We start from the raw sequence: 25,337 nt of genomic DNA, 5'->3' as shown, positions 1-25,337 counted from the left end.
CTAACCCTAGATAACTTTGAATTTGCCTTTGCCTTTTCCTGTGCGTAACACTAACCATAATGCTAGATTCATTTGCCTTTTCCTTTGCCTTTGCCTAACAATAACCGTATCCCTAACACTAGCCCTGATTCTAACCCTACATTCCTTTGGCTTTGGCTTTGCCTTTGGCTTTCTTAACCCTAACCCTAACCCTGACCCTAACCCTAACCCTATAGATGCCTTTGCCTTTGCCTTTACTGGACCATATGCCTACACGCTTTTGCGTTGGCTGTGGCTTTTCGTAACCCTCACCATAACCCTAACCGTAACCCTAACCATAAACCTAACCCACGATGCCTTTTCTTTTGCCTTTGCTTTGCCTTTGCCTTTGCCTTTACCCTCTTCTTTGCATTTGCCTTTGGCTAACCCTAACCCTAGATGCTTTTGTGTTTACTTTTGGCTTTCTCTCTCTCTTTGCCTCTGTCTTAGGCTTTCTCTTTGCCTTTGCCTAACACTAATCCTAACATTAACCCTAACCATAGCTGCCTTTGCCTTTGCCTTTGCCTAACCTTAACCTAACCCTAGATGGATTTGCCTTTGTCTTTTCCTTTGCCTTTGTCTTGTTTAACCCTATATCTAAACGTAGATGCCTTTGCCTAACCGCAAACATAACCCTAGATGCTGTTACATTTGCTGTTCCCATTGCCTACCCCTAAACCTGACAGTAACCTAAATCCTAGGTGCTTTTGCCTTTGCCTTATCATTTGCCAACTCTAACCTTAACCGTAACTCTAACACTGGCTGCCGTAGATGCCTTTGCTTTTGCCTTTGCTGTTGCCTTTTCCTAACCCTAACTCTAGATTCCTTTGCCTTTGCTTTTGCCTTCCCTTTTTCTTTTCCTTTTCCTTTACCTTTGCCTTTAACTAATGCTAACACTGACCCTAACAGTAGATGTCTTTGCCTGTGTTTTTGCCTTTGCCTAATCCTTTACCACAGATGCCTATGCCTTTGCATTTGCATTTGCGTTTGTCTTTGTCTAACCCTAACCAAAACAGTAGGTGCTTTTTCCTGTGCCTTTGCTTTTGCCTAACCTTTGCCTTTACCTAACCCTAACCCTGGATGCCTTTGCCTTTGCCTTTTCCTTTCCCTATCACTAACCCTAACCCTGGATGCCTTTGCCTTTGCCTTTTCCTTTCCCTATCACTAAGCCTAACTCTAGATGCCTTTGCCTCTCCTAACCCTAACCATAAACCTAGATGCCTTTGCCTTTTCCTTTACCTTTTCCTTTGCATTTGCCTTTGGCTAAACCTAACCCTAGATGCCTTTGCCTAACCTTAACAGCAACCCTAGATGCCTTTGCCCTCGCCTATGCTTTTCCCTAACCCTTACCCTAACCCTAACCCTAGATGCCTTTGCTTTTGTGTAATCCTAACCCTAGCGCGAACCCTAGATTCCTTTACCTTTACTTTTGAGTTTGGCTTTGCCCTTGCCTTTGCGTTTGCCTTTTTCTAACCCTAGATGCCTTTGGCTTTGCCTTTACCTTTCCCTAACCCTATGCCTTACCCTAACCCTAGATGCCTTTTGCCTTTTGCCTTTTGCCTTGGCCTTGGCCTTGGCCTTGGCCTTTGCCTAACCCTAGATGCCTTGGCCTTGGCCTTTGCCTTTTTCTTTCACTTTGCCTTTGCCTAACCTTAATCCTAGATGCCTTTGCCTTTGCCTTTGTCATTGCCGTTGCCTAACACTAATGCTAACCTTCAGCCTAACCGTTACCCTAGATGACTTTGCTTTCACCTTTACCTTTGCCTTTGCCTAACACTAGCCCTAACCCTAGATGCCTTTAGCTTTGGCTTTGCCTAATCCTAAGCCTAAACCTAATCCTCACCCGTGATGCCCTAGATGTTTTTGCTTTTGCCTAACCCTAACCTTAGATGCCTTTCCTTTGCCTTTTCCTAACCCCAACCCTAAACCTACATGCCTTTTCCTTTTCCTTTGTTTTATCTTTGACTGTGTCTTAGGCTTTTTGTTTGCCTTTGCCTTTGCGTAACTGTAGATGCACTTAGCTTTGGCTTTGGCTTTTTCTTTGTCTTTGCCCTTGCCTTTTCCGTTGCCTTACCTGAACCCCAACCCTAACCCTAAGCGTAACCTCAGATGCATTTGCCTTTGCCTTTTCCTAACGCTAGCACTAACACTAACCCTATATGCCTTTGCCTTTGCCTAGCTCTGACACTAGATGCCTTAGCCTTAGCCTTAGCAAACCTAACCCTAACCCTAGATGCCCTAGATGCATTTGCTTTTCTCTTTGCTGTTGTCTTTGCTGTTCCCATTGCCTTTGTCTTTGCCATTGGCATTGCCTTTGTCGATCCCTAATCCTAGCCCTGGATGCCTTTGCCTTTTCCTTTCACTTTCCTTTGCCTTTTCCTTTTCCTTTTTTTCCCTGTGTCTTAGGCTTTTCCTTTTCCTTTGCCTTTGCTGTTAACTGTAGAATGTGTTTGCCGTTACCTTTGTCCTTGCCTTGCTGTTGCCTTTGCTGTTTCCATTGCCTTTGTCTTTGCCGTTGGCATTACTTTGCCTTCACCTTTGCTGTTGCCTTTCCCTTTGCCTACCCCTAACCTTAACCCTAGATGTCCTAGATGCCTTTGCTTTTGTCTTTGCCATTGCCGTTGCCTTTATCTTTGCCTTTGGCATTGCCTTTGCATTTCCCTTTCCCTTTGCCTTTCTCTAACCCTAACCCTAGTTGTCTTTAACCTTGCCTTTCCCAGCTCTGCCCCTCGCCCTAACCCTAGGCCCATATGCTTTTGCCTTTGCCTTTGCCTTTGCCTAACCCTAGATTCCTTTGCCTTTGCCTAACCCTAACCAAAATCCAAGATGACTTTGCCTGTGCCTGTACCTGTACCTGTGCCTTTGTCTTTGCCAACTCTAACCCTAACATTAATCATAATTCTAACCCTAAAGCTAACCCTAACCCTAGATACCCCAAACGTTTTTGCTTTTCCTTTACCATTGCCTTTGCCATTGCCTTTGCCTTTGGCATTACATTTGCCTTTGCCTTTGCCATTGCCTTTGCTTTTTTTCTTTCCCTTTGCCATTGGCGTTGCATTTGCCTTTGCCTTACCCTAAACCTAACTCAAAACCCTAACCCTAAGCCTAATACCTTTGCCTTTGCATTTTCCTTTCACTTTCTCTTTTCCTAACCCTAACCCTAACTTTAAGCCTAACCCTAAGCCGAAGTGCCATTTCCATTGCCTTTGCCATTGCCATTACTATTGCCATTGCTATTACCTTTGCCTTTTCCTTTTGCCTCACTCTAACCCTAACCCTAACCTGTACCCTAACCTTAACCCTAAATGCCTTTGCCTTTGCCTTTATCTAACCGTAACCTTAAATACCTTTGCCTTTGCCCTTGCCTTTTTCTTTGCCTTTGCCTTTGCCTAACCCGTACCTGAAGCCTAATCCAAAGCCAAACCCTAACCCAAATCTGTATCCGAAGCCTAACCCTAAGCCAAACCTGGACCTGTACCCTAACCCTGACCCCGACCCATACTCCGAACCCTACCCCTATGTTGAAACCTTGCCTTTGCTTTTGCCCACCTCTAAGCCAAACCCTAACTACCTTTGCCTTTGGATTGCCTTTGCCCAACCCTAACCCTGAATGCCTTTGCCTAATCATAACCCTAACCCGAACCCTAATCCAAACCCGAACCTGAACCCAAACACTAGATGCCTTTGCCTTTGCCTAAGTCTAACTGTGTAAGCCTTACTCTAAACCTAACCCTAAACCTAATCCTAAACCTAACCGCCTTTGCCTTTGCCTAACCCTAACTGCCTTTCCCTTTCCTTTGCCTAACGCTAAATGCCTTTGCCTTTTCCTTTACATTTGCTTTTGCCTTTGCCTAAACCGAACCCTAACCCTACCCCAAACCCTAAATCAAAGCCTACCCCAAGCCCTGCCCCTACCCCTAACCCAAACCTGAACCCGAACTCTAACCCTGGATGGCTTTGTCTTTCCTAAGCCTAACCCAAAGCCTAACCCTGAGGCTAACCCTAACAGAATCACAGAATGGTTGAGGTTGGAAGGGACCTTTGGAGATCGTCTAGTCCAACCCCCCTGCTCAAGCAGGGTCACCTAGAGCATGTTGCACAGGATCGTGTCCAGGCGGGTTTTAACCCTAAATGGCTTTGCCATTGCTTTTGCCTTTCCTTTTCCCTTTCCCTTTCCCTTTGCCTTTTGCTAACCCTAAGCCTGAGCCTAGCCCCATCCCTAACCCTAAAAGACTTTGCCTTTCCCTTTGTCTTTGCCCAGTCCTAACCGTAAATGCCTATGCCTTTGCCTAACCCTAACCCCAGATGCCTTTGCCTTTACATAACTGTAACCATAACCCTAAGCATAACCCTAACCCTAACCCTAGATCCCTTTGCCTTTGCCATTATCTAACCCAAACCCTACCTGCTTTGGCCTTTTCCTTGCCTTTGCCTAACCCCAACCCAAATGCTAACCCTAGATGCCTTTGCCTTTGCTTTTGCCTTTGCCTAATCCTAACCCGAACCCAAACCCTAACCCTAATCATGCCCCCGACCCAAGCCCTGACCCTGACCCTAGGCATAACCCGAACCCTACCCCTAACCCTAACGTGAACCCAAACCCTAGATGCCTTTACCTTTGCCAAAGCCTAACCGTAGATGCCTTTGTCTTTGCCTTTCCTTTTACATTTGCATTTGCCTAACCCTAACCCTAACTCTAACCCTAACCTTCTTTGCCTTTCTATTGCCTTTCCCTTGACCTTTGCCTTTGCCTAACGCTAATCCTAAATGCCTTTGCCAAACCCTAACCGCCTTTCCTTTGCCTTTGTGTTTGCCTTACCCTAACCCTAACTGTAACCCTAAATGCCTTTTCCTTTGCCTTTGCCTAACCCTGACGATAAATGCCTTTACCTTTATCTTGCCTTTGCCTTTGGCTTTTCCTTTGCCTAACCCTAACTCTAACTGCCTTTTCCTTTTCCATTGCCTTTGTCTAAGTCTAACCCTAAATGCCTTTACCTAACCCTAACACTATCTCTAACTGCCTTTCCCTTTGCTTTTTCCTTTTTTCTAACCCTAACCCTAAGCCTAACCCTAGATGCTTTGCCTCTGCCTCTGCCTCCACCTTTGATAACCCTAACCCCAACTGCCTTTGCCTTTCCTAACCTTAGCCCTAACCTGGGATGCCTTTGTCTTTGCATTTGCCTAACCCTAACCGTAACCCTAGATGCCTTTGCCTTTGCCTAATGCTAACTTAACCCTTACCCTAAATGCCTTTGCCTTTGCCTAACCAGAAACCTAACCCTAACTCTAACCCTAAACATCCTTGCCTTTGCATTTGCCTTTGCCTTTGCTTTTGCATAATCCTAACCCAAACCCTTACCCTAACCCTATATGCCTTTTCCTTTGCCTGTGCCTTTGCTTTTGCCTTTTGCCTTTGCCTAACCCTTACCCTTACCCTTATGCTTACCCTTAACCCTAATCCCAGATTCCTTTGCCTTTGCCTAACCCTATCCCTGTCCCTGACCCTATCCCTATCCCTTTGTCTCCCCCCCTGCCTTTCTTTGCCACCCCTTTCTTTTCTTGGCCCCTCTTTCCTTTCTTGGCACCCTTCTCCCTTCCTTGACACCCCCCATTCCTTCCTCACTTTTTCTTCCTCACCCCCTTCCTTCCCTCCTTCCTCCCTCCTCCACTTCCTTCCTCCCCCTAAAGTTTCTAGATGGAAGTTTTGCCTAAATACTCCTGTACATTTACCAATGTATGGGTTTACTGTCTAAGGAATGAGCTACCTTGGAAATTAATACTTCTTTCTGAAATATAACTGAACTCTACTCCTGAAATAAAAGCTTAACTAAAATCATCCTTATTTTTTAGTCTATTTTCAAGTGAGTTATTTTTAAAGAAGTAATTCACTTAATGGAAGGGAGCAGGATGAAGATATGTGAGATATATATGAGATACAAAGGAAGGAAAGAAACACAGTAAGGAATAAAATTCAGGTTTGAAAAAAAATATTCTCATTGTTGAGCAATTGGCAAAGCAACTTAAGTCTATTTATTTAATGAAAATATGTATCATGTGTATATATTCACAGCAGGGATGTAATCCATAGTGAGTAGAAAACTAGCAGCTGCCAGTATATTATCTGATCCGTACTGATTTGTTGTTGTTATGTGCATTAACAGCATTCCTGGTCTTTGCATGTGGAAATACTGATTTCATTAAAAGCATCAGTGTCATAAGCTGTACTAAAATAAATTTTAACTGGTACCTACTGTGACACAGCTATTGCATAGTAATTTAAGTACTACTGACTTGATTGTATATCTGAAGTCTTTTTTTTTTTAATATAAATAGGGAAACTTTAAAGATTGTACCAAGCTAGTAAAACTTTTACATGTATTGAGGCAATACCCTTGCTTAGTGTGATTGTCCTCTAGCAACAAAAGGTTACTGTTGGGAAAGTGATTGGAACAATGGAAAGTTTGAAAGCTGTTAAACATTATGATTTATGATCATTTCTTTTAAAGCTGCATTATGAGTTTCTATTGGTTTTACTTTGGTCTTCCTCTTCTGAAAGAAAAGACTTGTATGTAGTGGAGGGTAATTCTATAAATATCCTTTTTTGGACTTGCTGTTCATATCATGGAATAAATGCAGATATTCGGTAATCATCTTTACTGTATATCTTTTTAACTGAGAAAATAGTGTGTTCAGCTTTTATCATTAAAATAATTATATATATATTTTTTAACCTAATAACAGAGACACCTCTGCCCAAGTTTAATCTTCCTTTTCCAGTTTTTAATGATATTTTCTTTAAAAATAACTTGTACAAACCCAGATAGAGGAATACTGTTAGTATTAAAAATTATATATATAATCCCTGTTATACTTTCTCATATAAACTTAGTGTTAGATATTTGTGGTTACTTTTTTCCTTTGTCTGGAGTATTTGAAAGTGTTTGTTTTTAATCCAGAAGATTTGAATTATGAGGACAGACCTGCACTTTTCATATTTTTGTGCCCAGGTGAAGTGTTTTCAAGAGAACTGTGTTGGCGCTGATGAGAGGATGGTGCTTGTGGCCTTCTTTGTGAGGGCTGTTAGTTCTAGAACTTGCTCCCTCGCTAGAGCTTCAGTGTTTCAAAGACTCTGCTCTTTCATTAGCCTTCTTGGGATTGAGAAGAGGGTTAATATAAAGTACGGATATAATATCTTGAAGTTCAATAGTGTTCTGGCTTTTTGCTAGTTAGAGGCAAATAAGCTCCTAAATTTGGTTCTTTGAAATTTACTGTGTAAAACATTCTCCTGAAAGAGCTTAAAGCTTCATGAATCTTCCCAAAACAGTTTCTGTAGAAATGGGTCAGGGCTATGCTGCCTCAGGAAAATTGTACACATTCGTTTGTATGCAGATACTTTGGGAAGAGATTAAAATACATAAGGAAATGTGTTTTCCCATGTATTTCCAGGAAAATTCTTGGGGTGTTCCTCTTCAAAGGATTGTGTCAGATTACTGCAGGAGATAACTCCTCTTAGGTTCCTCTCCCTTTGTCCCCCCGCTTTATCCTCTCCCTCCTCCCCAAAATATTATGGGATAATGCTGTTTAATTGTAATATCTTAAAAAATTAATCTGCTCTGTAACTTCAACTGTATCTGACAGAAGGCTAGAGATCTCAAAAATGAGGTTCCTGCAGGTTTAAAAAAAAAAAATAGGCAGAGAACCTCCTCCATGCTTCCTTTTCTCCTCAAAAGGCAGCAGCATAAGCTCAGTCCTTATTAAATATTTAATGTTAGGGATATTCAGTCTGGGAGTTAAATGCAGGACATAAACCTCCAAGAAACCAGGTGTAATTAGTTCTGTTGCTCATATAACTATTTGTTTTATTGATACACTGGAATTTCCCAAGATGTACTGTTCTTGTGTTTCTGGCTTAGCATATTACATCAGATTTTATGGCGTGTGTGCCACACAATGATACTTTAATCTTTCAGAGAGCAAATGTTACATTGTGGGGTTTTTTTTCCCTTTCCCTAGCAAAGTTTTGAGATACTGAATGAAGATGATGCTTCATTTATCTTAAAAGTTACACAGGCTCTTATGGATGCACTGGTGGAATATCGTCAGCAGGTTGCCTCAAAAAAAGTAATGTAGATTTTGTTTTGCCTTTTTTTTTTCGTTATACAAACAGATTTTTAGACTCCTGTGAGCTATGCTTTTTTTTTTTTTTTTTTTTTTTACAGATAACCATTTTATTTAAGTATAAAATATGGAGAAAATATTGTAAGTTTTGGGCACTAAATACTTGAAGAATTTTTGTAGTGATGATAAGATAAATTCATAGCTTTTTGTTGTAAAGTCTAACACTTTCTCTGCAAAGGGGTTCTTTTCAATAACTGGAGAAGCCAAAAAACTCAGTCCCTTCTTCCCATACGTTTTCTTGCATCTCAGTTTCTCTGCTTTTTTAATCCCTTCTTATTCCTAGTTTAAGCTTTTCTCATGTCTTTGACCTCCCTGACATTATCTTGGTCTGTATCCCATTTCCTTTCGCAGCCTTGCCCTCACTTCATTAACTGTGTTATCAAGCATTATTGACATTCATTTTCCTCTTTTACTTATACAAGCCTTTTTTTGTCCTACTCTTTGGAATGTTCCCTCTGAGATTCATCCTCTCCTTCTTCCTCTACCATTAGAAATTCATTATTTCTTTTTTCCCCTGAAGCTAGCACTGACTGACTTGTCTTTAAAAAGGCCACAGTATGAAGGTATTTTGAGTGCTATTTTGAGCCTGTTATGGTTGCCACTTGCAGTCTCTGTTCCTCTAGTTTATATTCCATCATACCACAATCTCCACAGTTTCCATGCTTGGGAGTGATTTTTTTTTTTTGTCGTCTACTGTCAACGGGTATGGTAGAAAATTTGCTATTGTTGATGATCCGTTGAACATATCTGGCATCTGAAACCTTATCCCTCCCAGCCTGTCTCACAAAATTCTTAATGTAGAACATACAGGCTCATTCACCAGAATAACTACTCACTTAACACTTTTTTTTATTTAAAGGATGAGTTTAAGTGGATAATGCAAATGAGACCAAGTACCAGCCAGCGAGCTGGATGGGATCCCAGAGGTGATACCTGGGAAAAAAAGTTTGTTGTTTTTATTTTGGCTTCAAAAGCCTTTTATTTCTTAATTCAGGATTTTTCTATAAAGTTGATCCTTATATTCCCCATATTCCATTTCCCAAAGGCATTCCCCATTCCATTCCCCAGAGGCAGCACTTCTGTATGATAAAATTCCATGCCTATGGTTCTCATTAATTATTTACTGCTTTTGACTTCTGTGTTAAGCTTCCTTATCTCTGCTTCTCTTTCATATAAGGTTTTGTTGTTTTATTCATAGGGAAAGATGACAAAATTTGAGATGTTATAAAACAATGATTTTCTAACCGAAGCAACTTCTAACCTAGCAGTTATGAAAAAATCAGAAAAACTAATATGGGGAAACATTTTAATATCCTAAGCTGTGATCTTTTAACTGGTCTTTTTTAAAATAAATCCTTTATTCTGAGTGTAAAAGGTTTACTATTTTAATCTAGCAGGATAAGAATATATTTAAGCCTCTTTAAGTATGGCTTCTTGGCCTAATACAGTGCTTTTTTCAGCTAAAGATGGATGCCATAAACAGTGTGTGTATAAAACGTTGTTTACCAGTTGAACTTTTTTTTGAATAAATATTTAATTTTTCAAAGAGGGATTTGGTAAGATGTTATTGATCTTTTTGTTTTTGTGGTCATTAAAAATGTAGTGGTTGGTCATTTCAAAAGGTTGTTTTGATAAAGCTCTGAACAAAGCTTTTTTTCAAACTCTTAGGACCTTTTAGATACTGAACATAATGGAGAAGAAGCATTGGAACACTCCACAGAACAGTCTGACCTGACTTCAGCAGATATTAGTGATTCTGATACTGGTAATATTAGGATTCCAGTCTTGAATGTGCTTTAATCTTAACATTGAACCTTGCAGAAATTCTAGTAAACTTTTTTCCTGTTTCTCTAAAAGCAGAGCTTAAGAGCAGAATGAAGTTCAGATTAAGTAACTTAAATTAAGAGATATCTTCATACTCTATAGACATCAGAAAAAGCAGACTATTCAGAAACACTCATTATACTCATATAATGAACGTAACCATAGGATTTTGGGATAACTTGAATTTGTATGTCATAGTATTGTCTCTGACTCCCCTCTGTCCAAAGGCATCTGTTTTTAAGGAGGCTTTCAAAGTATAATGCTGTCTTTTTTGCACATCTTTTTCTCTTCTTGGTGCAGAAGAGGCTTAGTGCAGGTCTAGTCCAGTCAAGAAATTAGTGGAAAAAAAATTATGTTGTGTAGGATTCGAAAATTCTGTCCAATATCTGAACATCACAGCTACTTGATCTCAGTACTTCTGATGAATTTATTTAAGAATCTTGGATTTCCTTGAGGTGATTTCCTTATTGATATAAACAAATGCTTATTTTTCTCATATGATGTGGTGAAAAGTACAGTGCTATGCTTGGAGAGGGGAAATACGCAGAATTCTAGTGCAGCTATTTTATATGAGATTTTTCTGTATGGTGGTGATGCACTTAGCTTTTGAAAACCTCAATTAATACAATGCTAATAATGAAAACTGAAATGTCCTACAGTATATGGGACTTAGAACTTTTAGTTCTTTTTTGTACAAATAATAGAAATAGCTTCCCCCAACTCCTGTTTTCTGTAAATGGCAAGCATTCTTGACTCTTAGTTGTATGGAAACATTATTAGCAATGTCAAATGTGAACTTTTCCAGCAATGCTGTTGTTCCAGCTCCTTTACAGACTCAAAATGCTTGTTTTGAAAAGCCCTATTTAGAGAATTAAGTAACGAAGCCTCTTCAGAATACTCTTACTGAAAAACAGTATTCCTCTTCTTTCTAAGACTACTCAAGCAGCCAATCAGCTAAGAAGTCCTTATCAGTAAATGAGGAACACAAAACCCCAAACTTTTCAACTGGCTCTTCAGAAACACCATATGAGAACATCACTACTGAATTTTTGAACAGTGTAAGAAATATGAATGTTGAGGAAGTTACAGCTACCCTACACAAAATAGCAGCAGCAAATCCGGCTTTCAGAGGTAAACTTTCTCTCTCTGTATATAAAATATACATAACATAATTCTGTTAGCTCTCTGAAAAATTAATAATGGGGCAGGGCTATATGGGTCAAAGAATTTTGAGATATTAGGGTGGGCTGAAGAGACTACTTTTTTTTTTTCTGTTAACTTTGGTAGGACCCAGGTTAAGAATGGTAATTCAAAATGCCTTCCTATGACAGTGTTAATAATCACTGAATTTGTCTTTTTTTATCCCTTCCTCATTAGTGGGTAGTAACATCTACATGGTGAAGGATAGTAAACTAAAATCAAGCGTAATGTTATTAGAAAAAAGGAGAATCTAGTGTCTGTGTGATAACTGGCAAGACACTGTTTTGGGGACTGCCTACAACAAAAATGTTTTTACTTGCTGATTCCTGAAGAAACTATACTTGCACAGTAACACAGAAACAACATGGAATCAGCGACCAGCATTCTTCTGTTTACAAGTTTCTGTTAAGTTTCAGCTACTAAACCTCCTCACCTCTGTCTCCAGTCAATTGCTGCCCTTTCTTCAGAAGCTTTCTGTATTTTTTTCTAAGCTTCTGAGAGTGTAGGACCAACTGATTATCAGGGTAAAAAAGAGAACATGGAAGAGGACATTGTAGAAAAGCTTACGGTATTCTTTGCCCGGGTGCACATTGTGGAAGGAACTGGGGAGAGGTGCTAACGACTCAGCAGAGACTCTGCCTGCAACAGAAGTCTGGTAGAACAGGAACAAATTGACAACACAAAACTATAAAATTATTAGAATTCTTCAATGACTATCACCTGGTCCTAGGGGAGCTCAAAGATGAAATAGTTCAATTACTGAAAATAGTGATTTCTTCCATAAAGCTTCCTTTGGAATCTATAAATTGTGGGTGGCAATTGTGTTTTTTTTTTTTTATGGGTTCCAGGTGATCTTTGAAACTACCAGCTTCTATTGGACAGGTGAATAGATGGTGTTTAGAAAAACAAGGTGGGAGTTAGTGGACACCTGGATAAATATGATCTGCTTAGAGAGGGCTAAAATAAATACCACTTCCATGAAGAGGAAGTCCTTCCTTACAGCCTTTCTGGAGTTGCCTGACAGGGATCAGCAAATGTTTGGATAAAGGTGATCCAGTTCATAAAGTTTGTTTGGAATTCCAAAACACTTTTGACCATTCCCTTATCTTTTACGGCTTTTAAAGGCATTTTTAGAGGCTTTTAGGAAAACTAAATGGCTGTGGGAAAGGAGGGAAATCCTTACATTGATAAATAATGAACAGAAAACAGATAGGAGATGGGCAATCAATTTTTACAATGAAGAGAGGTTACCAGTAGAGAACTGTGGGCCCATGCTTAAGACCTGTGCTGTTTAATATCTTCACAAAAGGCCTGGAAAAAGGGACGAGAAGTTGGATGACAAAATTTTGTGATTTGACGTTATTGAAAATAGTTAAAGTGTTGGTGGACCGAAGTGTTTCAAAAGCTCCTCTTCTGACCAGTGACTGGGTAATAAACTGACAGATGAAATTTGATGTGTTTTTCAGTTCAGTCATAACCTTGGTGTTATGATGGCTATTCTGATGGAAATGCCAACTCAGCAGTCAGTATCAGTCAGAAAAGTAAATCAAATGCAAGCAGTTAAGGAAAGAACAGAAAGCAAGATGGAGGTCATCATTTTGCCATTCCATAAATTCATGCTTTGCCTATATCTTAAATAGTGCATACATAAAAGACTTTATTAGACCTGCAAAAGGTTTAGAGAAGGCAGCAAGATGTGAGAATAGCTTCCACATAAGAAGCAACAGAAATTTAGAGTTCTTTTTGACCTCATTTGGAAATGAGATGACTGCGAGGAGGTTAGAATAGAGATTTATGAAGTCATGAGTGGATGGAGAGGGCAGACAGAATTCTACTATTTCATGTCTCTTTTGATCCAAAAACTTGGGGAGTAATAAGGGGCCCAGCTTCAAGATGGACAAAATGAAGTAGTTCTTCATGCAGTAGGTGAACGATCTATGGAACTCTTTTCAAAAGGGTGCCGTGGATACAAAACTATTGTATGGGTCTAAAATTATTGACTGGGCCAGACTGGACAAGTGTTTGGAAGAGAGACTCACTGAGGGTTACTGAAAAGTTTGCCATATCAGACTTGAGAAGTTTCCTGAGCTGAAGATGATCTGAGGTTGGCAGAACGTGATCCACCCATACCCCAGTAAGCATCGTGTGTACTAGTGCTGTTCTTACTCTTTCTTTCCTTGGCATTTGCTTATGGCCACTGAATGTTTTTTTTGTTACCACTTAATCTGCCCATGTGTGTGTCTTCTTAAGAAGGAATAGTCATCATTAATGAGCATCAGCTTCATCAAAGCAACATTGCTTTCTTGCTTGTGCTCAGAAGAGAACACTTTGACTTCTTATTACGGTTATGAAATCAAGCACTTCTGGTCATGCTTTCCTAATTATCATCTACAGATCTCTGAAAGTCACAGACGGTACAGCGCTAGGTAGATCCTTTAGTTGAACCAGTACAGCTACGCATGGGAATATACAGTTCTAGTTTCCAGGCAACCAAGTAACATATTCTGATTGTTGACAGTTGTGGGATTTTTCATTTATAAGGAAAGCTCCTTAGACTCATGTCGCCATCTGAATGTTTCAGTATAAATGTGTATTTTTAAATGTATTTTATCATCAAACCAATTATTTTCTCCTTTTTTCCCTTTAACAAAGGAATTGATATTCCAAATGTTATAAGGATCCTGACTGAAAGTGGGACTCTGAGAAGACCAAGCAATGGCAGCACACAGTGATATGGTAGAGTCAGTAGAGTTAGTGTTACAATGTCTACTTTTTGTCAGCTTGAGATTGTTGTTTTACTTACTATAAACTCAGATGCAGCTGATTTTGCTATGTCCAAATTTTGTACAGTGTTGTTTTAATTAAAATAGCAATTTGGTTTTGAGATTCTTGTTTTTTATTTCTCCATATAGCTGAAATTTCTGTATTTGTAGAAAGGCTGTAAAGGTTGTGTTCCTTCCTTCTCTGTTAAAATGTTGTATCACTTTTAAAACAAATAACTGTTGTTTTCACAGAATCACAGCATGGTTGAGGTTGGAAGGGACCTCTGCAGATCATCTAGTCCAACCCCCCTGCTCAAGCAGGGTCACCTAGAGCACGTTGCACAGGATCACGTCCAAGCGGGTTTTGAATATCTCCAGAGAAGGAGACTCCACCACCTCTCTGGGCAACCTGTTCCAGTGCTCTGTCACCCTCACAGTTTTCCTAAATATCTTTAAATATCATATACTGGCAGTCTGATTTTTTCCTTATTGTTTGTTCTTTTACAAAGACTTAACAATAGAATGAACTCCTGAAGTCAGCCATGCGATTTCATCCTACAATAAATACTAGGAAATTATTCCCTGTGGCTCCTGGTCCTGATTCAAAGGCTACTGGAATCAAACAAAATCCCATATGTGGACTATGAATTGGTCTCCACATATGTTTTAAAATAAAGATTTTAAAAAAAAATAGAGAAGTTAGTACTGTCAGTCTAGTTCTGAGTTGAGAAGTGCCTGGATTATATGCAATTTAGGGAATTTAACTGGAAGCTTCAGCAAACTCAGCAGAGGTTGACTATGCTTGCAAATTCAGGCATGTGTCCCAAGAGATCTGTCCAGACTATGGTTAAGACCCACTGATGTGATAGCAAAGGAATCTTTTTTTTTTCTTTTCTTATCCTATCAGAATAAGGATGAAATGAAAACTGACTTATACTGTCCTTCAGTTCAGACCCTTTTAATGTGAACTTTTTTCCAACTCAAGTAGTATGTTTTTGATTTGAATATAAAGTTCTCTATATTAACCACTATTAAAATGTTTTGGCTGGTTATAAATTAGAGTCTGTTTTTGGAAACAGTTCTAAATTTATTTTTTTGTAATCTAATTTTGTAATTAAAATTTGGTTCCCGTTTGAGATGTTCATTCATAACCATTCAGTGGTTATAATTAAAACTTTTCAGCTTTGCAACCAGAAGCTGGTTATTATTACGTGCATGCTAGGGCCAGATGGTAAATGAACTTTTAAATGAGAATTTACATTTTTTGGAGAACTGGATGAAATTGAGAATCTTCATCCTGATGGCCTTGCATCTTTGTATCATGGAATGCAAAATGCCACAATAACGGTAAGGTAAAAAGAAAGCAACAGCAAAACTGCTTAGTTTGTTCTGTGAACAGATGTGAATAAAAAGAATTTGATGACAACTGGAGACATTAAAACACAAAACATGTACTGTACTGCTTTAAATAAATTGTGAAGAGTTTCTAGAATATCTCTAAATATGTTCTTGTCAGGAGCAGAATTGGAATCAGAGCTCTTACAGCTGATAGTTACCCTAAATAGGGACATAATTAATGCCTGCTAAATGAAGATGTACTTGATCAGTACAAACTTCTTTTAGTAGGTATGAAATTCTGAATTCTGACCTCTAATGCATAAAATAAAAACTTTATAACATTTTTGTTTTTAAAGTGCAGAACATTCTATTAATTAACATAATAAAATTAGAACATTCAGTGGTTGTAAATGGCCACCTCTGGAACAGCCTCTTGTTTTTCTTCCTATGAAATCCTTCCTAGTGGAAATAAAGTGGAAACTTAAGTGGAAATTACTGAGACTTAAATATTTCTTCTGTGAGTGCAGTAGGAGCATGCTGAAAATGGAAAGGGTTCTGAGTCTACAGCACACTAATATAAAATAGTTTGAATGGTATGCTGCAGGAATGCTGGTTACTTCTCAAAGACAGCTGAGAAAACTGAACTGCACAAAAATCACAAAGTGTATGCTTCTGTATTTTTTGAGACTGTATGTCTAATATAGGCTATTTAGTTATACAGTTATTTTTTCCTTAATGCTTTTTTTTCTGATGCAAATATAGGCTGCAGATGTAATTCTTTTGTTTGTTCTTGTATCTGACTGTGTTTTATGATGACTTGGTATTTTCTAATCAAAAGCTGTCTGTTTGTTCCAAACCAGTTTTTAAGGATAATGTTTTACGTGTGCCAGAACTGCGAAGTAAGAAAAAATGGGGTTGCGTCTTTACTAATGATGTTTAAGGAATGTTGCTGACTATATTTAATATTATATGTTATGATTTTATCTCACAATAACAGCAGACATCATGAGTAACTGGAGAATTTATAGAATTAAAACATTAGCAATAGCAAGAAAAATTAAACTAGAAGGGAATTAATTTTTCTTTTAGCTTTACCTTAACTTTTTTAACACACATTTTACTTGGACACCAGAGAGCTTTGGAGAAATTATCTTTTACTTAAAGAAAAGTCAAACTTCCTCTGTTGGAAGGCAAAAAGTTGAGAGAGGAAGGGTGTTCACAGGTGAATTGATAACAAATGGAATATTTTAAGTGCGCAACAGAAAACATACTGACTGGTGTAAATTGGTGATCTTTCTTCTAAACAGTTTAGGGAAACATCCGCTTTCATTTTGCTTCCTCTTTCTTCTAGGACATGACTTTCTGGCTTAAGAATTCATTATCCCCCTTTGAAGCAGCAAGCCCTATCCTGTGAATTTGATCTAGGTATCAGTGTACCAAACATAGTGTGCCTAATGCTTTGAAACTGTATGTGAAATCTAAAGTGCTAATGCTAATTCTTCATTAAAATCATTCTTATCTTTTCTAAATGTTTTCCAGCTCTGTAAACACAAATCTTGGGATTTGTTACTATTAACTCATTCTTGTTGGAGGAAATGCTATTATGTAAGTTCATTATTGAAATACAATTAAAAAAGTCCTCATGGAGTACAATAGCATTCATCTATGTAATTGAAATTCTTTTTAGTACTCTGTTAACTCCTACCTTCTGTCACTGGAGGTGGAGCAGAATCTAATTGATTAGTTTCAAATTACCTGCTGCATATCCTAAAAAGATTCAGTGTAAATTAACTGCAAAAAGTAACAGATCTGCTAGCAACCCAGTAGCTCTCCATTATTGAAAGAAGCCATTGTTTCTAGAGGAAGAAATAAATAGAGAAGTTTGGAAGCCAGAGTATGAGGTGCAAATCAAAATCTAAAGTAGCTGGGCTCAAAGAAAGCATGAAAGTAATCCCAGTAGCAATTACGAATAAGAAGCGTGAGCCAAGGCATCTCTGATTCCAGTAATAAAAATGATGTTATAATGCCTGATGTGATGGAATGCTGACATCTTAAAATTCTGGTGAATTTTTAGCAGTTATGCATGTTGGTTCAAACCAAAATAGTTTAGAGTAATTACATCAGTGATCTGATTGAATTATTCTCATAATTGATGCATTATGATAGGATATCCTGATGTAGGCCAGAGGGGAAGGTAGAGTGGGAAGGGCAGCATACTTCAAACTATTTACAGAGTTAGTTCCTTGCAAAAGCATCTTCTTCTATCTTGAAATTTTGTCAGGCTGCAAAGTGGAAAATGTGGCTCTGGATATCTGATGAAGCTGGTATAAGCAAAAAAGACAAACCTGTTGAGGTACTCCTGGAGAATGTTAATCCCTTTTGAAGGGGAATCCTACAAAATACTTCTCATGCTAAAAGTACTAAAAACTTCATCTTAGCAAGGAAGCTGTCATGGGTCATCTGTTTGACAATAGAATGCTTTCATATATAGACACACAGTTTATACATATATATATATGTATATGTAAAGAAATATAATTTGTGTTCATTTATTTGACAAATCACTAAAATAAGTTATAAATAAGTTTTATCATAGAAGAGTATGTATTTTAGGAGAGTAGAAAGAGGAAATTAAGTCAAAGGAGACTTCACTGGAACAGTGAAGACCCCTTACTGCAAAAAGGGGAGGAAAAGCCTGCAAGCCATGACCAAAATAGCAATGTACAATACTTCTGAAAAAAATTCTTTTCCTTCACAATCTTCTACTGTAACTTACATGGATAAATGAGAGATCACCAGCTTAAAAACCCTGCACTAATTAAGCAATTTACAATCTCAGTTGAAAGTGCAAAATGTAGGAGTACCATCTTCAGTCTACTCTTGTCAGGGAAAGTACAATGGAGGAAATGCCTCAAAAGGGGATGTAGTTTTCTGAAGAGTAAAATATATTTAAAAAAATAAAAGGAATAAGATGGTTTGGTTTCTTTTTCCTTTTACTTGAAGAAGCTACTAAAGACAAAAAGCTATGCTCAGCCTGAGAAACAGGGTGTTTGGTGTTGACTCCAGTAATTGTAAAAATGCCTTTTGTGTGTTTTTTCTGTTGGTTTCCTGGAACTGCAATTATGCAGTTTGCAACACCTGAATTTTACAGGACTGAGCATGCTACACCTGTGCAAGTGGAACTCTTACGAAGGTATATTTCTGGCTAAATGCTGAACCGTTACAAAATGATAATAAAAGCTAAACCTGCACTGATGCCCACCAGTTCAAGAAGGCAGAGTGAGAATGGTTGATGCTCTAATAATTTGACACCCCTTAGTGTGAGTAAAATGTGTGCTATTTTGTCTCTGACTTTAAAATGTCGAGTGTAGTGTTGCAGTTTCTGTTCGAAATGAGGTTAATGTTTATGTTTGCCTTTTTTTTCCTCTTTTCATCGAGAGCTGCGCCCTAGGGATGAAGAGCCCCCCAGCCCGCAGATGCGGCGGCGCCGCGGAGGGTGCCTCAGCAGGGCGGGAGTCGGCACGGGCCGGGGGCGCTGCGCTGCGCTCCGCCCCGCTAGGTGGCGGTAGCGCCTCAGACAAAAGGGAGCGGGAGGAAAGGCGCTCTTCCCCTCGGGCGTCGCTCGGCCGTGTAAGCCCGTCATGTGGGACGCCATTTCCGGGCTCGTTCTCGGGGGCGGAAGGGGGCTCACCGCGTGGTTGGTGAGTGGCTGCGGTCCGCGCGCGCGGGGCTGCGGCAGCGCGTTTCCCGCCGCGGGAGGAGACGCCAACGACCCAGCCCCTTCCCGCCGAGGCGCGGTTGGAGGCTCTTGGGCTCGCCCTGCTCTTCTCCAGCGGTCGCCTTTTGTGTGACCCACCCCCTTCCCGTACGCTCCTGCGCAGGGCGGCGGGAAGCGCGAGCACAGCTGCGGGTGCGCCGGTCTCGGGAGGGCAGCGGGCCTCGGTCCCCTGGCCCTGGGCGACGTCTGCTGCCCCTGTCTCCGGGACGAGCCGCCGCCTCCACCTGGCTGCTCCCGCTTTCCCGGGATACCGCTGCGCGTCGGGTGACTTTCCCCAGCTGCTGCCCCTGTCTCGCCTGCCGCTCGCGGAGACTGAGGTCCTCTCCGGGCCCGAGAACTCCGCCGTTTTGCGTAGCGAAGTTGCTGCCGCTCTTCTTGCGGGACCTCACACACTAAAGCGTCGCGGGCCGGGTCTGTCGGAGCAGAAATCCCGGCGTTTCCTTGAGGATCGTGAGCACCAGGCAGCCACTAACATGCTTTGTTTGAACGTCTTATAGAATAACTAAAATTGAGCAGAGGGAAGCCCACGCCCCAAAGGCAAGCCAGAAGATGTCCTGAGACGCTAATGAAGATTACTTAACAGCCTAGACGTGCAGGAGTTGCTATCGCCTCGACGTTTAATAGAGTTTTGGCTTTGGGGTATGGTATCTGTTATATAATGCTTTGGCTCGCATAATTTCGGTTATTAGGCTTTATGATGAATGGGAATATGCTGTCCCATATCCATTGTGGGAGTCTGAGAAAGTTGTAAGTGAATGAGCTTTGCTGGAAGAAGACTTGCATAAGTGCAAATCTTTATCAGATGAGAGGAGTTAGGGCAATTACATTCTCTTCTGATTTCTCAGGATTTTCATGGTAAGTTGAGCTTGTAACTATACTGGTGATATCCCTGAGGATACTGGCTCAAAAATGTAAGCAATTGAATTACAGATGAAACAGTCTCTCCTTCAGGCTTTTTTTCATTCCCTAAGCTTGCTGCAAGGATGGTTGAAGCACCTGAAGTAGCTTCTGAAAGTGCAGCGTATAGCTTTATGCATTAAGGAAAGCATTACTGATTTGAGGTTACTTTAATATTTTGGATTGTAGTATATGTTAGTGTAGAAACTGTTAAGTGCACTTAGCTTGACTGTATGGGAGCAGGGCCATTTGAAAAGATGATTAAAGTCAAGAGGCATTTGTAAGGCAAACAGTTTGATGAAAATCTTTAATTTCATAATTATATACAATTTTGTTTAATGTTTTGTTACGAAGACATGTTGGTGTTCTCGTGGCTCTGGTTTTGTAACCATTTTTTCCTCTGATTTAGCATGGTGTGTGTGTGAAATGGAAATGGATAGGTTAACATTTTCAATAACTTCCAAAGTGTGCAGTGCAAGGTAGACTGCGGTTCTTTGTCTTAGCAGGAGAAAGTGTATTTTATAAGCATTCTCCTTTAAAATGGCTTTCTTCAGATATGTGTGTGCATTTATAATGAAGTTAATGTTGATTGGAGGCCAAACGCTTTATCTTGTAGGGTGAGATATTTTAAAATATCTCTGTAAAAGCAAGTTTCATAAATGGAAATAATGTTAATGACAAAAACTTTTAGCTGTTTCTGTATGTCTTGTAATCAAATGATGAAAATCTCATTACAGTTCTTTCCTGAAAAATGGATAAGGTAAAAATCAAAAGTTCATAAAACTGTAGTAGTTACATTTAGACACTAAAGGACCTTTTTATTTTGGGACCAAAGCCCAACAATTTTTAAAGTTTTTTCAGTGAATAGTTTATTTAAAATGGTCTTACATATAGCTGTTTTGAGCTAGCATTTTTCAAGCAGAAATTAAGTTATAGTCAAATGTCTGTCAAATCAGTTGTTTAAATTTTTTAAAAGAACGGAAGATGACAAACTGGATTTAAAACATTGCTTAAGATGATTATTCTGATGATGTGTATATGAAATATTGTAGTAGAGCACAATATTAAAAAAAACTTGAAGTCTGCTGGGGAAATCAGTTGTAGACTTATTTTCTGGAGTGAATGATGTCATATCCACTGTAAGCAGAATCAGTGCGTATTTTATTTAGAAGTTTCTGGGTTTAGTCAGCTATATTCTTTTTTTTTTTCTTCTTAGTTTGCCTTGTAAATGTTGGACTTTGTGTTTGCAACATTTTCATATAGTTCAGATATGTGTGAAATGCATTAGCTGAAGAGTAGCTCAAAAGAGAGATGCCCTTACAGTGGAAAAAATGAAAAGGTTATGAACCTGACGGGTTTGAAGCTGAGTACGTGTACTGTGTACAAAGATATCTGGAAGTATTCGGCTTTCCAGCTTTATAAATTACCTTTTATTGTTGGAAAGTTGAGAGATGTTAAACCACCCTGCTTTTAAATTCTATGTAGTTTCTACAGCCACTTTTAGCAGTCATCAGATTGGGGATTCAGCATTTTATTTAACAGAAATCTATGCACAATTTGCGCATGGTATTAAGTATTGTGACATCAGCTTCTAGAATTTTGTTATGATTGCATTTAGAAGTATGAGGATTAGGGGGAAGCAAGCTAAAATAAAGGAACTTGTATTCTGTGATCTGGTAGAACTAAAAGTACTTCTGTCAGTACAGATATATTAAAGCTAAAAGATGGTTCAGAAGTTGAGTTGTGGATTTTTGTTTTGGTAATTGTATGTCTATTCTAGTATGTCCACATGGCTTCAACTAAGTGCAGATATTTATGCTACCTTATTTCTTATGCCTTATTAAATATGAGTTAGTTTTTCAGCTTTTTTTTTTTTTTTTTACTCTGTGTGCCTATTTTAACCTCTTTCCCTTCTTCCTAATTATTATTCTAAATGCACAGTCCAGACTTTGAGAGTGTAGTGCAGGTTGTTGTGTTTTTTTGTTTTGTTTTTTTAAAGTTTCTTGTATGTTGCTGTTATCAGTGAAGGCCTGATTAGATCTATGATTTTACCTGTACAGACTGTGTGTTATTAATGACTGAGTTAGTAAACAATGTACAAATGGAACAAAACAGTTCACTGAGCTTGTTTGGCGCAACAGGGCTTGAGTATATAAAAAGCTGCTTATTGACATTTTTTTTTAACTTATTCTGATAGAGGAGTTGAAGGCAATACTTAAGAAGGTGACTTTTTTTTCTTTTTTTTCAATAAAGCAGTTTTCAGAGCAAAGATGAACTTAAATGAAAAGCAAAATGTTTTCTGGACGCTAGAGGATCAGCTATACTGGATTAGACTTTGTATCTCTCTAGCCTAGTATCTTGTCTCAATAGTGGACAATAGTGTATGCATAGGAAACAGCCTGCAACAGGAAGATGCTGCTCTTTGGAGAAAATACTTGTTTGTAGTGTATTTAATCCAGTTAAGCTTCTGAATATCTTTTTGCAGAGAATCAGAATGACTAAAAAAAGGAAACACCAAGAAGATTTTCAGAAAGTGAAATTAAAAGTTGGCAAAAAAAAGCCTAAACTAGAAAATGCAACTGATACCACTTTCAAAACCAAGGCCATACAAATTCCTGAACAACTTAAAGAAGATGGAATGCTTCCTACACAAAATAGAAAACTTAACATAAAGGTATGCCTTGACAATATTTTCTGAAATGACAGATAATGATGTTTTATTTACCTAGGTTTACTATATTATTATATTTTAGGAAAAAAAATTATTTAAAAATTTTGTAAAAAGCAGTGGTGTATTTGAATACAGCCCTTCTATCCTTGACAGTAAGCTGACCCATGGATTTAATGACTTAAATTTCTTGACCACCATAGAACCTAAGGCAAAGGTTATCAGCACTGGAAAAACTGAAGTTACTCACTGTTTTGAGCTTGTAGTTTAACATTCCATTTTATTGTGGATCATAACTTAAGAACAGGGTTTTAAAAAATAGGCCCTTGAAAATGATCTTTTTTAAAATTTTTACGTGTCTGTGGATGGTTCTTCCCTTTATAATTGCTGCTTTCCTTTCTTTACCTTTTCTCTCTTGCAACTCTCAGCTTAAGTTGGAGAGTTGTTGAGACTGAGGTTTCATGATTCTGCTTTTGAGAACTGATAGATGACTTTTTTCATGCTTCTGTTAAGTTGGTAGGGTAGTATAGAAATTGAAGAATGAGGGGTGTCTAATTACCTGAAGGACAAGTCATGGTATCTCATTCTTTCTGTAATTGAATTTTGGTGATTTGTTCATTGTTATGCTTTAAATGAATATCATATTTGTTCTGAACTTACTACACTGCTACAAACCGCACCATTAGAACAGACTATTTTTGTGCATCTAAGAAGTGCTGGAAAATAGATGGAGCAGTTAGAGCATTTAAAGTAATAATGGTAGCAAACATACACACGTGTTTCTTTCCTTATAGGATCTGCTTTCACAGATGCACCACTATAGTGCTGGGGTTAAGCAAAATGCTCTTCTTGGGCTCAAAGATCTTCTGTCTCAGTATCCTTTTGTAATTGATGCACACCTTTCAAGTATAATAAGTGAAGTGGCAGCTGTGTTTACAGACAAAGATTCTGGTGTTAGAGGAGCAGCTGTTCACCTGCTTCAATTCTTGGCTTCAAAAATAAGAGCAGAACAGATTACTCCGTTTTTTCCTTTGGTAAGTGCCCACCTCTCCAGTGCCATGACTCATATCAGTGAGGGAATTCAGGAAGATTCATTGAAAGTCTTGGACGTTTTGTTGGAACACTACCCAGCTCTTCTTACTGACCGCAGTAGTATATTGTTGAAGAATTTTGTAGAGCTTATTTCTCACCAGCAACTGTCAAAAAGAATGAGAAGTAGAGAGAAACTCTCCTGGATGCTGTCTGTTAACCCAAATCGCAGAGTAACTTCTCAGCAGTGGAGGCTGAATGTACTTATCAGGCTCAAGAAGTTCCTCCAAGCAGTAGTAGATGGATCTGGTGAAATAGAAGATGAGGGGCTTCAAGAACAAAAGGATAGCCCTCATTCTGTGAGGAACCCAGTATGTATAAGCTGGAAGGTCCATGCAAATAATCATCAACACATACAACTATATGAAAATGGTGGCTTACGACCAAAGATCAACTCATCATTTAGACTGAGGTGAGAAAAATTTAACATACTGTCAACTGTATGTTTACAATTAATATTAAACTGTGGTTTATTGCTGCTGAAGACAGGTATTTCATTTTTGTCCTGAGATTCTTGGTTAGCTGTATTATAGAACATTTAGTGTAATGATCTATTTTACAACGTTGGCTTGAAAATAGAGAAATACTAAGCAGATAACTGCACTGTTTGTATATCATGAACTATCCCATTAAGTAAAAGCTATATTTATGCTATTTGTAATAACTTTTTGGAAGGACAACTTTTTAGTAATTTTTGTATTGCAAACTAAAGACTACAGATTATTTTATTGCAGGATATCAAATACACAGAGGGAGCAGATAGGCAGATTTCCCTATACTAAAAGGAAGCGTGTTTCTAACACTGTTTACAGTTGAATGCAGTGTTGAAACATCAGTTGACTGAGATTGACAAACAAGCTATAGTCAGACAAAGAAATTCAACTGTTTCTAAAATTACAATAGATTCTTGAAGGTAAGAGTACAAAGTTTCAGTCAAGTTCAGTATTTGGGCATTAAAAAAAAAGCTATGTCAAAGGGACAGTATGATAAGAGGCATCTTACTGGATTGGAGTTCTGCTGAATTTCCAATTCTAGATATTTTTAATCAGTTCATGAATTTTTACCTTCACTATGAATAAAAGATCTCTTTTGGGAAATGTTGATGAATATGGAAAAAAAAAAAAGCATTGTTATAAAGAAACTCTCTATAGAATAAGCTTGTGTGCTTAATCTTTTTTTAAGTAATAATTAAATAGATCTGAGTTGAAATTTCAGGGGAAATAACTAACCATCTTTGTTTCTCTTTCTCCTTTTTGATTCACCTATCCTTCAGACTGGAGGGGGGAAAACAGTTTATTGTTATGGCAGCTTTTGAACATTGACATCCCCATGCATATGCATTACTATAGATATCACGTGTGTGGTAGTAGTAGAAGTGGAGTGAACTACTTGAAAATCAAAAATGCTCTGTAGTCTTTCACAGGACTTTCAGTCCAGAGATTTCAAATAGTTTGAGAGAGACCACAATGCTTGTTTTATTGCTGGGGGAGACTGAATAACAGATATAAAGCAGTTTTACCAAATTCAACTAGCAGACAGTTATGGGCCACTGTCTATGAGAGGACTCTAGTATTGTGTCTTGAAT

General features: G+C 38.7%; 2 protein-coding genes across 7 annotated transcripts in view; both read left to right on the top strand.

The window, feature by feature from the left end:
- LOC106496980 (general transcriptional corepressor trfA-like) overlaps window positions 1-16,967 on the top strand; it is a 47,931-nt gene extending 30,964 nt beyond the window's left edge. For 3 of the 4 annotated variants that reach the window (XM_013957756.1, XM_013957755.2, XM_013957757.2), the window contains exons 14-17: window positions 8,032-8,139; window positions 9,865-9,961; window positions 10,954-11,151; window positions 13,873-14,104. In XM_013957756.1, the coding sequence (XP_013813210.1) occupies window positions 8,032-8,139; window positions 9,865-9,961; window positions 10,954-11,151; window positions 13,873-13,952 (483 nt within the window). In that variant the 3' untranslated portion in view covers window positions 13,953-14,104. Of the gene's footprint in view, window positions 1-8,031; window positions 8,140-9,864; window positions 9,962-10,953; window positions 11,152-13,872; window positions 14,105-14,234 lie in introns of those variants that run through there. The other variant, XM_067291101.1, reaches the window with a different exon arrangement.
- A 2,003-nt stretch (window positions 16,968-18,970) lies between these two features.
- Window positions 18,971-25,337, top strand: part of TEX10 (testis expressed 10) — a 63,896-nt gene continuing 57,529 nt past the window's right edge. For 2 of the 3 annotated variants that reach the window (XM_067291093.1, XM_067291092.1), the window contains exons 1-4: window positions 18,971-19,021; window positions 19,596-19,737; window positions 22,481-22,669; window positions 23,458-24,164. In XM_067291093.1, the coding sequence (XP_067147194.1) occupies window positions 22,490-22,669; window positions 23,458-24,164 (887 nt within the window). In that variant the 5' untranslated portion in view covers window positions 18,971-19,021; window positions 19,596-19,737; window positions 22,481-22,489. Of the gene's footprint in view, window positions 19,022-19,076; window positions 19,738-22,480; window positions 22,670-23,457; window positions 24,165-25,337 lie in introns of those variants that run through there. The other variant, XM_013957725.2, reaches the window with a different exon arrangement.

This window comes from Apteryx mantelli, chromosome 2 (genome assembly GCF_036417845.1).
Source record: "Apteryx mantelli isolate bAptMan1 chromosome 2, bAptMan1.hap1, whole genome shotgun sequence".
Lineage (NCBI taxonomy): Eukaryota > Metazoa > Chordata > Aves > Apterygiformes > Apterygidae > Apteryx > Apteryx mantelli.
Note: the sequence above shows the minus strand (reverse complement) of the source record. Positions and strands in the feature narration are given on the sequence as shown.